General features: G+C 37.4%; 1 protein-coding gene across 1 annotated transcript in view; it reads left to right on the plus strand.

The window, feature by feature from the left end:
* agbl4 (AGBL carboxypeptidase 4) overlaps positions 1–17,610 on the plus strand; it is a 306,192-nt gene that overhangs the window by 248,454 nt on the left and 40,128 nt on the right. The window contains exon 7 of the mRNA XM_087782661.1: positions 15,182–15,271. Coding sequence (XP_087638787.1) covers positions 15,182–15,271 — 90 coding nt within the window. The remainder of the gene's footprint in view (positions 1–15,181; positions 15,272–17,610) is intronic.

Here is a 17,610-nt window from a genome sequence, read left to right on the forward strand (position 1 = left end):
AAACATCTGTAATGTTCGAATGTTTGGACATAAAGGGTATCATCTAACACTGCAGAAAACTGACCAGAAACTGATTCCTTCAACTGAGAAAAATCTCTAAATTTAGGAAAATGTTGTGACAACATGATCTGGATCTTATAATCCATGTGTTTGTGTCTTCTTATTTGGACTATTGTTACAGTTTATGTTTGTGTCTAAACAAGAAGGATCTGTCTCGCCTACAGTTAATACAAAACTCTGCAGCGAGAATTCTGATCCGATCTAGTAGAAGAACTCACATTTCCCCGATCCTTAAAACTCTTCAATGGCTGCCAGTTTCTTTCAGGATCAATTTTAAAATTCTGGTTCTTACTTTCAGATCTATTCATGGTCAGACTCCTCCTTACATCACTGATCTGATCCAGCCTTACACCCCAGCTCGGGCTCTGAGGTCTGTGGATCAGAATCTACTGATGGTTCCTGAACACGGTTCAGGACCAGAGGAGAGAAATCCCTGATTTTCAAGGACTCTTGTGTTTGTCTTATGTCTCTTGGCCTTTTTAAAATTATATATTTTAACTGTGTATTGTTTTTCATTGTTAAAGCAGTTTGTGACCCTGGTCTAGAAAGGCGCTTCACAAATAACTGTTACTTACTTACTATAGTGTCCATATAGGTTATATTTTCCTTGTGTTCCTAAGTGTTTTTTATTCCATCTCTCCATTTTTCTTTTCCTGACCGAGGCAGTCTATGCAAAGAGGACTAGCGCCTCCTTAGAGACCTCCTTTAAGAACTAAATTGACGCTCATCCAGGTCATCGCCGGCGTGTCCCGGGTCTCCCCCGGGAGCTCCTTCCATATGGACAAACACCTCCCTAGGAAAGTGTTCTGAATGCATCCTGATAAAAAGCCAGAGGGACCTCAACTGGCGTCTCACAATAGCTTCTCCTACTAGTCCTGACACCGTTACGAAGTCACATGAGTGAAGACCCTGCAACAACTGAGAAGTACATCCTTATCTCTCACCCTTATCATCTTAGAACCAGAACCATGGAGATTTCAATTTTCTATATTTACTTGACACGTTGCCACCCGTTAAAAATTGTGTCAAACTACCTTATTCTAGTAAACTTCTGTCAAGTATGGAGGTACATTTGTTCCTTTATTATTCCTTAAAAAAAGAAAAAAATTAAAAGTCGCTTAAATCAAAACAAAAATATTTTCAATCACAAAAAAGTTGCTTCGATCAGAATTTATATTTCTATAAAAAGGTTTATTCTTTTAGTGTTTTTTGTTTAATATTTCAATTGTTTACTTTGATTTAAGTATTATTCCGTTTTGTGTTATATCCATAGTGTGTTTTATAATTCAATCCCTAAAAAGTATTAAAAAAAAAGTAATAGAAATATATCTTTTCAATCGTCCATTTCTTAGTTTGACCTAAAAAAGCTTTGTTGTTTTTTTCCTGATTTGATTGAAGCTTCTATTGAAGCAACTTTTTTTATGAACTTTATGAACTTGAAAATTGGAATATTTATTCAAGTAACCTTTTTAAAATGTAATACTAATAAACTAACTGTACCTCCAAAGCCAAGGATATGATTTCACATGACTGACATGATTCAAGAATATTATTGGCTAATGACACTTTAGTCAAATAAGACTTGAATAAAACACAAAGTTGACCATCTGTCTGATTAAAATTGTTTTTATATAATGCCTTTTTACTATGATTCCAAGCATACCTTAGATTAGAATAACTATTATTAAATGGTAAAGTTGATTAGAACATGAAATAAAATGACATTATTCATTTCAAATCATCCATATATTTGATCAAATCAAAAGGCATTTTGTCGTGAGCCGTTTAAATCACATGCCGTCGCTGCCTTTGTGTTATTGTTTTGGGCCGGGTCTCCTAACGGATCTCTAAGTGGCAGCTAATGGCACAAACATGGCCGTAGTTTAAAAGTAGCAGAACGCCCATTAGGCCGGTATTAACAAGGTAATGGCCTGTTACTAAACTGCTGAATGACATTGTGGCCGCTGCCACGCTGACGCCCGCATTGCAGACACAAACAAACGCACTGTTCACACACACACACACACACACACACACGAGGTCACGCAGTCTCCTTCAGAACACACAAGTGTGTTATATTAGAGACGCACACTCTCAGTGACCAACAGTCACTTTCAGTTGCCGGAGAAACAATACCAAGTGGAAGAGATGGGGGAATAAAACACAATCAAACACAACAGAGGGAAGATGAAGGGAACGGTAGCTGAGAGGTGCAGCCGGAGATATTAAAGCCGGGGTGTTTACCTCGGTGTGGGTGGATCGGAGTCGCTCAGAAATTATTGATAGGCAGGAAAAGATGTCCGTGATAAAGACCCAGACATCCATTTGTCTGTTTGTCCATCTGATTGCTCTGCTTGTACGAATGGATTCTTGCCCCATAAATTGACCGATAAATAATACAAAGATTTTTTTTTTGGTTTTCGTGCAAGAACACTCCAGTTGTGTTGCTGCTGCGATAGCCCCCCCTGTTTACACCCTAAAGGTGTATGGACTGAAATCATTTCTTCCTTCCTTTCCCTTGTTCTTAACTAGCAGCACAGCCCTGAAAGTCCAGCGGCTCGTTCTTCAAAAAAAAAGGCTATTACTGGCCGCTTCTGATTCAGTATCACGCCGCGCACAGACCTGCCATCTTCCTGTTTCATGTTCCTCTCCCACTGTCTGTGTTTCTCAAGGCTTCAGAGGAGAAGCAGGAATCCCGGGGGGCCGGAGAGCAATCGCCCCGAACCCCTCGAGGAGTCCTCGCCTCAGACGTCCACATTATGTGACTAAAGGGCCCATTATTTTCCATACTTGACGGAAATCTTCTGATGTCGATTTTGGAGATTCCTTCTCGGATCTTTGTGTCGGAGGATTAATCAAAGACGCTTGAAATGTCTTTCGCATCTTACAAACGAAACACCCCCTAAATCTGGATGGTGGGCACAAAAACTTGAGATCACCTCCTTAGTTTAAGTAGATATTCAAGCCAATTATTGAGAAGATGAATCGGTTTCGTTTCATCATTTCTACGTCGAGGTTCTTGGGGTGCGATCACCACCATGTATTTACCTGTGAAGTCCATGTCGAGAGGAACAGATCGCTGGTGTAAAATGAGTATCAAACTCCAGTTAGAAAAATCATAACTTCAACAGCAATTTTATAAGACAATAGAAGACGTTGAAAGCCCAGTTGAATGAATCCCTTCTCTTTTATACACCCTTGTAAATGGTTGATGCTTTATTACAAACGTGAACAACGCATTATACTTGAGGCACTAGTCGATAAAAACCTTTGTATGTTAAAAAAATGAGTAGGAAGAAGCATTATCTTATTAACTCCTACACCTTCTCCACCGAATACCTAGTACTATAGGTTATCTTGCTTCCTGTATGTCCTGTTTAGTTTTTTTGGTGTTTTTTCTACTCTTAACAAAAACAAACAACAATATGAAATAAATACAATGGTGCGGTAAAATGTGTCAAAAGTGTGTAAACCTTAATATTTGTCTAACCCCTGTACCTTGTAAAAACCATTTGTTTTTACCCCTGTTTGAAATTGGACATTTACTTCAAATATTGAAACGCAAAAGTTTTTTTTGCATGTGAGGTAAATTGCTAGAATTCTGTGTCTCCAAGATGCCATTTTGACTTTCCTCTAAATTTAGACCCTTCGCCAGATTCGATTTTTTTTTTAAATCTAACATCGTTTTGTTCCTATAAATGGTTTAACAAAGGAGACCCGGAGGCAGAAAACAATGCTTTAACAAAAGTAAATAGATCAAATCCTTTCTCTCAGTCCAAAGTTAAATAGTCCAAAACAAACACAAACAAGGATATCTATAACGATGTGGCGACCAGACACATGAGTCACCATAAGGAAAAGTAAATTATCAGAGTCAATAATCGAAATAAAGCTGATCAATATGAAACGGTGATGATAAAGAGTCACAACTGATCAAAGTTTCCCAAATCAAACATCCAGAAAGTCAGTACACAACCAAGGAACGAGGGAGAGTCAGCGTCATATCAGGCAGAACTGGGAAACGAGCTGACGCTGGTCCGTAGAAATCTAGCGTAATTTCAGGAAAGGATGATTGACAGATTAGCGTCTAGAACTGCCCACGTCAACTGCCGACTGACAAGGAGAAAACAAGGAAGGGATCAGGAAAAGTACTGTAAAATGAATAAATTCTGTAAACAATAGTAAAGTTAGAAATGTTTTATTTTTCCCACCTTTTTTCCATTCTTTGTTACATTTCTTTTTTTAAATTGTTTTTGTCGACGCTCCTTTAAAAAGGCACTTTGTCACATGAGTGTATCAAAAAAGGCTTTATGTGGATGTAGTGGTTTGTTCCTGCTCTAGTGGTCGCCACAGCGCTGCACACCGACGCGCTGTATTCACAGTTTAACAATCAGAATCACCATCATTGAGATCATTAGTCGTCTGTTGTGGGGACTCATTAGAGGACGGGAGCGAAACCCTCGCCATCATGTCCACGGACCCCCACTCCCACTCCGGCACCTTTTCCCCATTAGCATAATTAAATAGCTCTCCATCCTCGGCCTGAATGCTGATCGCCGCTAACAAAGACCGTCTCTTCGCCGCCATCGACTGGTGCTTCTTCACAGGCGTGTTCCCCTCCGTCTGTGACCTCCGCTGCCATCACGGCTGCCCTTGACAGGCAAAAAATCTCTCAATTTCACAGGGACCAGCCATAAGGGGGCTTGATTGCGGCAAATTGATCCATAATCACACAGAGCTTTTTATCCTGCCACCTCTCCATCTCCACTTAAGAGCCCCGCTGTCGCTGTATTTGCATGCTGTCTTCTCGAGGGCTTCCTCTGCTGCCTCGCTCTGCCTTTTTCGTTCTCGCTGTCTGCGTTTCATCCTTTTCACGACACTCCTTTTTAACGTCTGAGCCAATGAGAGACATCCTTTCTTTGGTTCCTTCACGAACATGTTCGGTCACACCTGTGAGCAGACATGTTCTTCTCTCTTTGGCTACAAGAAGTCCATGTGAAAGTAGAAATCTGAGGCAGTGACTTAATTATGATGTAGCACGAATGGTCAAAAATAATGTTGTGTTGCACCTAGTGGCTCGATCGTGAACTGCAGGTTCAACAAATAATCCAAAACTAAAGCCAGTAAAAAAACGTTCTTAGCACTCCGTAACTTCTACTATTTTACCTAAAACCTTTTCTGCTTTATGCATATCCCATCATCCGGGGTCCAAATGGGGCCCCCCAGGTAATTTCAAGGGGTCCACCAGAGCATTCAGTATGTATACCCAACACATGCTTCTTGTTTTTTGTTTGTTAACAAAACTTGAATCAGATTAGAGCAAAATTGATACGTACATTTGATCTTTGAGAACAATCACTTGTTCTATGGAGGTGGGTTGTTGGGGAAACACAAAGATTATTTTATAACTTTAACTTTATTTATTTAACTTTTAATTTGAGTTATTGTACGGCTGAAGTAACATGGTATAAATGGATGTTATTATATACTTATTTTAATACAATGGCCATCCATAATGGCAATTAGCAAGCATGAATAAAAGAGTTGAATTAGGTTAATCTTTCTCCAAGAATAAATTGAATTTTACCGTCTGCACAGTTACTACAAAAAACAGGTTGTTATTAAACTAATTTAGAAATAATTAATATATAAAATCTATGTTCATAGTGAATAAGTTTAAAGTGAACATTCATTCCTCATTCCTATTAAATTGTACAATTCTGAGTTCCGGGGCAGGAGTGGAGTAAAAGTATCTGGATGTTCTGTTCAATGTTAGTCTTTGTATCCTTTGTCTTTGTTGTTTTTCTTTGATCTGTGTTCTTTATCTTTAGACTTAGATTGTATCATCTTGTTCTTTCTCTTTATTTCTCTTTGTTCTTGTTCTTATTGTATTTTGATTTATTTTTTATGAAAAATTGCTGTATTTGCTGTGGATAATTTGGAAAAAAACTATTTCCCGAAAGAGACCTCCTGAGGGATCAATAAAGTTCTACCTTACCTTACCTTACCTTATATAACTATAAGGTTAAAGATATTGTTTGATTTAAAATGTAAAGTTAAACGTCATATATAACACTGGAATCACATTTTTAAGTCGACATTATCAAATAGAGCAAGATTTAAGAGACGAGTATGTAAGTGTTTTTAACTTTTTACAAATATGAAAAATGATGAGTCATCTTTTTTTTTCACATACAATATAGCTTCATTTTTAAAAACGATGATTTTTTGTTGTTTATCAGGTGTGAGACATCAGGCCTAAATAAACCATATCAAACATAATCTTCACAAACATTGATTGTGTAGTCAGAAAGATGTGTTACAAAGTTTAGCAGCATTAGTCAAGTATCAGAAAATAATTGTTCTGTAATCGCCAGCTTCAGAATATTTGAAGCGCTACAATTATTTCTTACAACTTTCTCACCTCATGGACGAACACAACCATATGATGACACTATTCGTATTGAAAATATTTACTCAACCAAGTTTATCTGTTTAATTTCACCCTCTGTGCGCACGTGACTGTGAACCTCATCTTCTCCCGTGTTTTCTTCCCTCCGGTCGTTCATGGAAAAACTCACTCTTATCCCGTTTCTGCTCCGACTCTTTGATAAGATGAACAAACCTGAGACATGTTCAATCTCAGACGTGTGTGAGAACCCGCAGCCATGCTCGTCCGTGTGTCCTTCAGCCGCCGAATCACGGCCAAACAAAACAATCTCAACACAACTGAACACACACAGTTAGCATCGACTCTCAACAACTAGACCAGTGGTCGTTGTGTTTTATTGACTCTTGGTCGTCTGGAGCAACATGAATTGAATATATTATCAGTCGCTATAGTCTGAGTATTCAAGTACGAGAACCTTAGACTCTTCTTATGTGTTGCAACATTTGCTTTCTGTGGAAATCTTGGCCTCAAACTTAAAATACTAGTATTTTATTAGTTCCTATCACATGGAAACTGCACTATGGGAGGTTAAATAAAGTTAGAAATGAAGAACCACATTTCAAAAAAGTTCTTCTGAATCCAAGCAATCTTTTGACCTAACATGAAGGCGTTACGGGCGTACAACCTCAGGAGAGGCATGAATCAAAATAGTTATTATTTTGGAAAATATGTATTAGTATTCAGGATATATTTTTAATTTGGGAATATGTATGTGTTTATTGATAAAATAATAACAATTCTTAGTAGCAAATTAAAAGTGTAAAAATCTTTATTGATATTGTTTTTGTTCTGTAAGACCCGTGTGATTTTTTATAGAACAGATCAATTAGTCTTGATCTGCCCGTAACTGACTATTGAAGCAGATGGAGCATGAATGCTCCTCCCATGATGCAACACTAATTGACTCAGGCACTCATTCATTCCTCGTGCTATTAGATTGTTTAACTCTGAGTTTGGGGGAAGGAGCGGAGTGAACCGATGATATTCCATGTTAATCTTAGTATGCATTTTCTTTGTTATCTTTCTTTGATCTATGTTCTTTTACATACATACATAACTTTAGATTTAGATAGTGTCATCTTGCACTTTCTTTTTATTGCACTTTTTCTTGTTTTATGAATCTATCATCTGTGTTGCTGTATGCTGGAAAAACTATTTCCAGAAGGAAATCTCCAGAGAGATCAATAAAGTTTATCTAGATCATTTATCTAGTCTACAGGATTAATTTGTTAGATAATGGATACATTTATTTATAATGTCGTCATAAATATGTCCACATAGTGGTCCCAACCCCTGGTACTGGTTCATGAGGCATTTGTTGCCGGGCTGCACAGAAAGAAACATGAAACATTTCTGTTCTATTGGTTATTACTTTCTTAAAGGTGTTTTGAAATAAGAAGGTATTAGTGGTAACATTAGCCTGTGACTCTTGACACGTCAAGATGCTTGTTTCAGTCAAGTTTACTCCAAATATGAACCTGTGAACTAGTGGTAAAAAAATGTATATGAAGGTCTGAGAATATAATTCCCGCATTGCAACAATGGTTGCGGGCCCCCTGCTCTATTTAAGATCAGAAATATCCATTTAACAGGAATCAGATTCTCATTTTAATAGTGTATACAAATACAGAGTGAGATGTAATTATTACCCAGAATGACTGAAGCTAACACTGTTATCAAAAAGCTAAGCTAGCAAGTATACCATTCAGTTTAAAATGTATTTTAACTTTCATAAAAGTAAATATGTATATATATATATACAGGTATATATATAAATTTAACAGTGTCTCTATTGAGGCCTTGGCTTCTCTGCGGGCTTGAGTGATGTCATGTGCTGTCTGTGATGTCACTTAAAGAAACAGTGTCTATGTACTGTGTAAGTGTTACAGGATTAGTTTTAAAACCAACTACTCTAATAGAGTATATTACATGTATATTATAACTATTAAGAATACAATGTTATAGTGGATGTGATGGACATTTGGGAAAATAATAAAAGTGACTAAATAATTATGTTTAAAATAACACTTAATGTCACAGTTTTGGTCTTTTAATGACGTTTTGAATCAGTTGTATATATTGTTGAGCTCATTAAATGGAGCAGACACAGAATCTGAAGATGTAATTCATAGATCTCATCTAGCATTTGATCATAATGTTAAAGAAGAAAAAGAAAAAAAAACCTGGTCCAGAGAGCAGACGTGGAGCTGAGAGAAAGTGCCGAGCTCGGTTTCCAGACATTACAGTGCAGCGTCTGGTCCAAGGGCTCAGTTTAAATTTACAGCTCCAGGCCAGCAACATGATGCAGCGAGCGGAGTAGCAAGCATGTCTTGTTGCCGTCACGCGGCACTGAGGCTAATTTATGACAGCGCTAAAACCCACGGTGCCGAGCAAGTGTGGGGGGGACCGGGGTCTGGAGAGGCCTTGGTTTTTCTGACTGCCGGTGCAGTGTCGCATAAATCCGTGGCCTGGATGACATTGTATTTTTATTGTGCGCCTTAAAAAAGCTCTGCACCGCGACCCAGCAGCACTTTCTCCTAACAGGGCCATAAAAAGTTTGGACGGTTTATATTGAATCCAGTTTGACACTTAAAAACATGACAGGACTTAAAGAGTTTAGATTTGATTTACAGTCTCTGCTTTGGGTTTTGACACGGGGAAACATTGTCAAGGTTTTTATTGTGAAATCTCATTAAGCAGGTGAATAAAATCAAGTGTAGTCAAATGCCGAAGAAGATCTCGGTTAATTACATCATGTCACTTTTTATCGGTAAGTTCTTGAAGCTGCTGTCACAGAGAGCTGACCAGCACATTCCACATGACCTTCACAATTTACCTTTTTTTTTTTTTCCCTCCAATTTCCATAGTTATCTGAGGCGATCGCCGCTTGACAACCTTTAATTCATTATTTCCCGATGGCGAGAGAATGTGCGGCCCACTGTGTGACTTTGGCAGCCGGGAAAAGTGCTGAGTGTGCAGTTTGATTCTGAAGTGTGGGCATAAATTTGTTCTATGACACGCTCGTTCATTCACTGTCGCAGCTCCTCTTTCCCTGCTCGCACCAGCTCATGTTTCTTTTATTCCTCCGCCATCATTTGCTGGAGCTCTGACATTGAGGCGGTTAAAAAAAAAAAAAATACAAACACTATAGAAAACCTGAGCTGAACGTGAGGAGCTTCTTTGATTGGTAAAAAATGATGTGAAGTGAAGCCAAAGAAACAAACAACGGTTTATTTACTCAAGACTTCTACAGGATTTTGTGAGAAACGTTTCGCTTCATTTAACATTGTTTGCACCATGACTGGAACTCTTTGGATGTTTACTGGACATAATACTCACATATAAATTGCATTAATTCTCTCGACCATTTAAAATAACTTATGATGATGGACAACTACAGTTGACTCAGCTTTAGACTACAACACTAGGTCAGAAAGTCCCAGAATGTTATGCAAAACATTTAAATAGTCAATAAATGACCAATTTGTTTAGTAATTTTGAGAAAGATTTAATTACGTTGTTGAATATTCATTCTAAAAATGTCACTAGAAAACAAAACAAAAAACATCCTCACCTGCATACAGAAAATAACTTAAGTATTAAAAAATACAAAAAAATCAAGTGTCCAAGTGTGAGAAAATATTGATACACTTAAATATTGCCGCATTTGTTGCTTGTATGTAATGTATTAATATTCAACAGCACTGTACCTATTTTTTTTTTTTATCTTTTGGCTTTCAAATCATAGTCTTTTTAAATGTTTATATTTGATTAAAGTGTGTATAAAATGTAAGAATTTTTACAATTAACATGCAAATATTCACAGTAACACCATTCTGAGTTGCAATTAAAATTCCAGCTGCTGGATTTCATTACTTCCTGCATAGCTGAAGGAAGTTCGACTGAGGATGAGAGAATACAGGAGTTTCAAAGCAAATATAATCAGTTACGATCTTGTCAAGAGTCATGCGGTCTGTAAATTCTGCAACACCAGAGTCAAATACTCGACAATACTACAAATATATCCTTGTTACTACAGTATCACAATATATCGCATCATATCACCAGATTATTGCATATAACATAATATAACACACACACCAAATATTAAATGGTGGTAAATAACTGGCAAGGATTTTTGTCGTCAATGTTACGTTTAGAACAAATAGCAAGTGTAAAAGGTTGAATTATAATGACACAAACAATATTTGTTTATTATATTTTATGTGTTTAGTATGGAAGGATTGCAAACTATTACTCTCTTAAATATGATGAATATTTGAACTAAAGTAAATTTTTAGACTATATAATATATAATCATCGAGTCATCTTGTAAATTCAATCGAAAATACAATATAACTGTTTTATTTTTGTTTTTTACCATTTTTTTGCAATAGGCCTAGAATAAATAAGTATAGACTTGAGTGGGTTCCTAAATGTGTCTGTGTGAAAGATTGAAAGTTCTGCTGTCAGTGTGATGAACAGCTCTCACTCCTCCCTTAACTTCACATCCTCCCCCCTTTTTAAGACAGAACCTTTAAAAGGTACCATCTTACTGCTTAATAATTGTATTAAATAGGTTGATTAGATCCTAGATCTCCAAAAACAGGACACTACTACTACTACGTGGAGTTGTCGCAAAGATTTGAGAGTTTTGTCGGTCGAGTGTTGTTTTTCCATGTCGTATCTCAGTTAAACACATATTCTGAATTCTTTGTGACCCTGGTCTGGAAAAGCGCTATACAAATAAAAATTACTTACTTACTTACTTACTTACATTTAACCAGTCCTCTTGAACAACAACAACACTTGTGTTAAACAATATATCCATTTGTTTGACGCAAATGATCAGCGCATCATGGTCTGTAATGGTTCTGTATAAATACTCTGATTTATAACATAATACAATCTCTTCTAGTCAAACAAATATTATAAAGATTGATGATAGTACATTCTTAAGAACAAAGTGGATGCCGTTGATTGTGTAAGAATAAAAACTATACAAAAAGTAGAAAAGAAAACGATTAAGCCAATCTTTAAATGTTTAGTGATCCTCAAAATAATGTCTTTTATTTTGGCACCAAATACAAAAATAAAAATAGAGATAGAGTATCATTCTCTCTTTAAAGTGTTGATAAGGCTTATAAGAGAGAGTCTTTGATGAGAGAAAACTAATTTTTCATGGCCATGCCCGTAACACAGGTACTTTATATGCACTTTGTCTGTAAAAGTTCATTTGAATTCGAGCGTTTCTCTCTTTTATTTCACTCCCCGACACATCAGCAGATCACCTGGTACTATACTCTTTTAAATTGAATGAATACATGTTCCGGGGTCCAGTGTGAACCCCCACCTCTCAATCTGTGCTTCTAAATGAACCCTTGAACGTGTATCGTGAATACAAGATAAAAGGCAGCACAACCCATGAAAAAAAAGTGTAGCTTTGACTTTTACAACATTACCTCAAGATACCTTTACTTTATAAAACTAACATTAATGATAACATGAAATAAGGTGATAAAATAAAACATAATGTGAATGATGAAGCACCTGAACCTCACTAAACGTTATTAATATAACACTTTTTAAATATAAAATAATAGATTCCTTACATAAAAGAAACTGTGTGACTGAACAGGTGGTCATTAAGTGGCTTTGATAGAAAGTTGATTTGTTGTTGATTTTTGGTCTCTAGGTAAATTATATTAGAGTCTATTGTTGTTCGATTTATGAGCTGAATATACAGAAACAATACCTTCATATCTTACAGTGGAAACATGTTGAATTCCATAAACTTTCACTCCCTGTTCCTCACTTTTACGTCACTGTGATTCTTTCACCTTCCTCCACCTCCACCTCTCCTGCAAAACACTGACACTGTCCTGCCTCCTGATCTCTAGTGACACCTAGCGGTGGCCGCTGCACGGTCACACTCTCTGCCTCAGCCGACCCCCGGACCCTTATGCAGCGCGGGTGTTTTCTCTCACACGTAGCCAGGCTGTGAGTGTGTGTGTGTGTGTGTGTCGCTGGTGTGTGTGTGTGTGTGTGTGTCCGCGGGGGAGAGAAGTTCCTATAGAAATGTGGGAGTTGATTTTAAGCAACATCGCTCCACCGAGCTCAGCCTGATCCGGAGGAACACGGAGACACATAAACACAACAACTACATGGGGAGCGTTTGAGGGAGCCCCGAGGAGACATTGTCACACACACACACACACATACTAACACATACACACACACACGGGGATGAGCAGTGGATCCATTGTAAGCTCCAGGAGTCTGCTTGAAGAGATTGTTTTGATGGATCAGCGAGGGCACACCAGCACTGAGACTAAATGTAGCATGGCCTCGATGGTTGAATTCCCTGACAGTCGGCTTCTTGGCAGCTGCCTCTGGTTCGGCTCACAACTTTCTGGGTTCTTGGTTTTTACTGTCGGGGAGAAAAGCTGTGTGTAACACCAGTACAGTACAGTGTGTGTGTGTGTGTGTGTCTGTCGTGACTGTGTCGCTGCGTCAAGAGCCCCGGACCCCGGGCCCGGGGTTTTTTAGGCTAAAGTAGAAATTTTCTGTGTGATGGAATTTCACAGCCGACGAGCAGCCCGGCATCCGGCCCGAACCACAAGCACTCACATTTACAACAAACGGCTCGCCGCGGCTCCGCGGAGACTCCTGAATGGCAAAGCCATTTGTCTCTGTGAAGGGCAGAGGGAGAGAAAAGTGAAATAAAATCAGAGAAAGTACTTAAATGGACTTTTTTTTTTTTCCGCCCATTTGTTTACCGACACTCCGACACAAACGCCACGCTCCGAGGCTGAATCGTGGATTATGTGGAAGGAAAGGTGCCTAGCCTGTTGATAATTAGCATTTTCTCTGCTCAGCAGAAGTGAGCCGACAGATCGATAATATATTAAGTTTGTGTTTAGCAATGAGGCGCACGATCACTTTCCTCCATTAGCAGCAGCAGATTGGAGAAGAAACAGTGGCCAAGAAAGCAATATTTTCACCTTTGTTATTTCAAACCTGCAGAGGGCAATTCATTCTCCCGGAGGGGCCGCGAGAGAGTGAGGGCGGGCGGGGGCGAACACATGTCCGAAACTAATCACAAAAATATGAACCTCACTCTGAAGTTGATACAAAAGAAAGAATAAACAAGTGCAGAGATTGTGTTGTTTAGGAAAACCACAGAGTTGGAAGGTAATGATTTCATCGGTTGCTATTAGTATCTCAAGTGTATTGTCAAAGATATGGCAATACGGCATGTATCATATAATGGCAACACTACGATATATTGCGATACTGTAGGAACATGGTTATTTTTGTAGTATTGTCAAGTAATCGAGTCTGCCGTTGCAGAATTTACAGACCACATGATGACAACTGCTTTCATTTGTTTTAAAACCAAAATATGTGCAAACATCAGCTTTGAAAGCTGCTGAGGTCAACTGTATCCCCTCATCCTCAGTCATAGTTCGGATCTCACAGGATTTAAATGTTTAGCTGCAAAGGATGTAATATTTGTGTATATGTATAAGTATTTTGAGATATTAGTATCTTGTAATGTTGGTATTTTTAGCTATTAGTACCTTGTGCTATTAGTATCTTGAGATATTAGTGTCTTGTGATGTTAGTATCTTTAGATATTAGTATTTCATGATATAAGTATCTTGAGATATTAGTATCTTGTGATATTGGTATCTTTAGATATTAGTATCTTGTGATATAAGTATCTCGAGATATGAGTATCTCGTGATATTGGTATCTTTAGATATGAGTATCTCGTGATATAAGTATCTTGAGATATTAGTATCTTGTGATGTTGGTATCTTTAGATATGAGTATCTCGTGATATAAGTATCTTGAGATATGAGTATCTCCTGATATTTATATCGTTAGATATTAGTATCTCGTGCTATAAGTATCTTGATATATTAATATCTTGTGATATTGGTATCTTGAGATATAAGTATCTCTTGATATTTGTATCTTTAGATATTAGTATCTTGAGATATTGGTATCTTGAGATATAAGTATCTCTTGATATTTGTATCTTTAGATATTAGTATCTTGTGATATTGGTATCTTGAGATATAAGTATCTCTTGATATTTGTATTTTTAGATATTAGTATCTTGTGATATTGGTATCTTGAGATATAAGTATCTCTTGAAATTTGTATTTTTAGATATTAGTATCTTGTGATAAATAATCGCACAAAAATTCAATCTGAAGCACCTATCTTGTAATAATGATGCAACAATATGATTCTATCAGTAAATTATTCAACCACAGGTTCTTATTACAGATGGTGTGTTGCTATGTTTTAGTCTTGAGCAGAGCGAGGCGATGTTAAGAGTCGACTAGTCTCTGGACCTGGAGTCTGTCTCAGCACAGCAGCAGTGAATCCACACCTGAAGACTCAAAGACCTGTGAGGTCACACCTGTTGTAGATGTATAATTCACCCCCTGGTAGAAAATTCTGAGCCATGTGTTGCTTTTGATGTTTGATTCATGTGTGTCTGTGTGAACATGGCCGCACAGGTCAGATTATGTTCTGGCCCGGAGTCTCACAATGGAGTCTGATGGTCTACTTGTTATTTCAGAAACTCTGTTGGAATAGTGATGTGAAGAAGCTGCTTCACTTGAACTCATCGCATTTCTCTTCCTGCTACAGAACATTTGGATCCAGAACGAGAGAAGAAGCTGGTCTTCCTCACGGCTCGCGTTCACCCCGGAGAGTCTCCGGCTTCGTTTATCTGTCAAGGTAACAATTTAATGAGATTCACAATTTTAATATTTAATATTTTTTCCTCCAATAAAAAAGTGTGACTTCGTTGAATTAATGAATGTATTAATAGATGTTAGACCCCAGACTGAACCCCTCGTACCGTATTCTCTTCCCAGGAGTTCAAAATAGTTGACTCAAATATATGTATGACTTCGTGGGGGGTCTGATTCCCCACAGGGGCCACGTTATTTTTGTCGTGTGGAAAAAAATAGAATGGATGAGTAAAAAGATCTTCTATAAGATGGAAACACCTTTTTATATTTCCTATATGTTGTTAAAACAACAAAAATATATGTTTTTATAAAAGCTGAGTGATGTCAAATAATGAAACTAAGTAGGCAAAAGTTGTTATTGTATATGCTTTATTTCATTTTTAATACATCTAATTTAGAAAAATGATATAAAAACCCTTTGTTTTTTTAAATATAATCCCCCTCAAAAAGACAAATAATAGATCGAAAAGAGGGTTACCTTTTTTTTTAAAGTAATGGCCTCCCACCTATAGGCGGCAGTGTTTAAACATCAGAATCAGAAAACTTTGTTTACAACAATGGAATTTGTCGTGGTGGTATTAAATAATATAAAAACGAAATATTAAGAAATAATTTAAAAAAGAGAAAAATAGAAGAAAACTAAAATAAAAAGAGATTAAGAGAGATTATATCCATCCATCCATCCATCCATCCATCCGTCCGTCCGTCCGTCCGTCCATCTTTCTATCTATCTATGATAAGGTTTCAATATAATGACTGTTCAAAGTAAAAGACACAAGAATCAGACTGTTGTTATTGTAAGCTTAGCATTGATAGCATTGCTTGTGTGTCTTCATGGAGCTTCATGAAGCAGGTTTCTATTCTTCAGAGCTCAGTAGGTGGCGCCAGCAACATAGAGTCGTCCAGGGTCAGAGAGCAATGTTTCTGAATCATGAAGCTTCATCAAAACAGCGTGAAACAGCGTGACTCATTGAGACAAACCAAAACAATCAGTGTTTTTCTCTTTCTGTTGAAGTCTTAGGTCAGCAACGTAAACAGGAAAAGTTATGAACAGTAAAGTTTCCAGGAAACCTAAATAATGGACCAGATGTCGGTGTGTTCTGGCTCCAGGGGTTCGGTAGCATTTGTTCTGAACATCCTTCTGTTCTGGAATAGTTTGTTCAGATTCATGAATGAAAGATTGAGGAAAATAATCTTTTTCTAAAACAAGATTCAGAACTATTGCTCGTTTGTTCTTCACACTGTAGTGACAGAGTCTGAGTCAAAGCATCTGTGACTTTTATCACTCTATAATATATCAAGATCTATCTATCCATCCATCCATCCATCCATCCATCCATCCATCCATCCATCCATCCATCCATCCATCCATCCATCCATCCATCCATCCATCCATCCATCCATCCATCCATCCATCCATCCATCCATCCATCCATCCATCCATCCATCCATCCATCCATCCATCCATCCATCCATCCATCCATCTATCCATCCATCCATCTAAAAGAAAATAGACATTATTATTATCTATCTTTATTTAATTAATTAATTTAACTTTATTGAATATTGTTTTGATTGTTTAAGCGCTTTGTGACCCTGGTCTGGAAAAGCGCTATATAAATAAAAATGACTCTCTAACTTACTTACTATCTATTTATGTATCATTATTCTGAATTATATTATTATTTAATCTGTGTATGCCTGTCATAAGAAAATGTAGCTTTAAAAATGTACCCATTCATAAATGAACCTTCAGGTAGTTTGTTTAGGTCTGCAGTGGTCAGTGTCCTGCAGAAAATTAATTTTAATAAAATCTTCTCTATACGTTTCTTCTGGCTCTTTTGATTCTCCAGGAATCCAGTTGAATTCAATTCTATTCCCGGCCTTCACTTCTTCTACATTTAACGTGGAATTAAAATTGGGACTTCATTCATACAGTTAATGGATGCACACATTCCACGTTTATTTGCATCATAAAAGGCTCACTAAGCTCACTGAAGAACTAATAAGAGGCTTATTCTTCTTCCATAATTGGAATTTTATTCTGTTGGCTCTTCAGGAAGTGAGAGTTTTTTCACCTGCATCGACTTGAGCCAACATTTATGAAAATAATTCCACCGCGGGCAGGAGAGGAATTCTGTTTCTATATACAATATCACAGTGTCTCACTCTTGAGCTTACTATCTCCAAACTAATAAAACAGCTGGAACAACTGGGGAGAACCTGAGGGAAATACCCTCTTTGAGCTCCAGCACCACCTAAAAAGACAATTTTGGCAGGATCTAATGACTGCTCCGGCAGAGGTGAGTGAGCAGATTCACT

This window comes from Callionymus lyra, chromosome 2 (genome assembly GCF_982586985.1).
Source record: "Callionymus lyra chromosome 2, fCalLyr1.hap1.1, whole genome shotgun sequence".
NCBI lineage: Eukaryota > Metazoa > Chordata > Actinopteri > Syngnathiformes > Callionymidae > Callionymus > Callionymus lyra.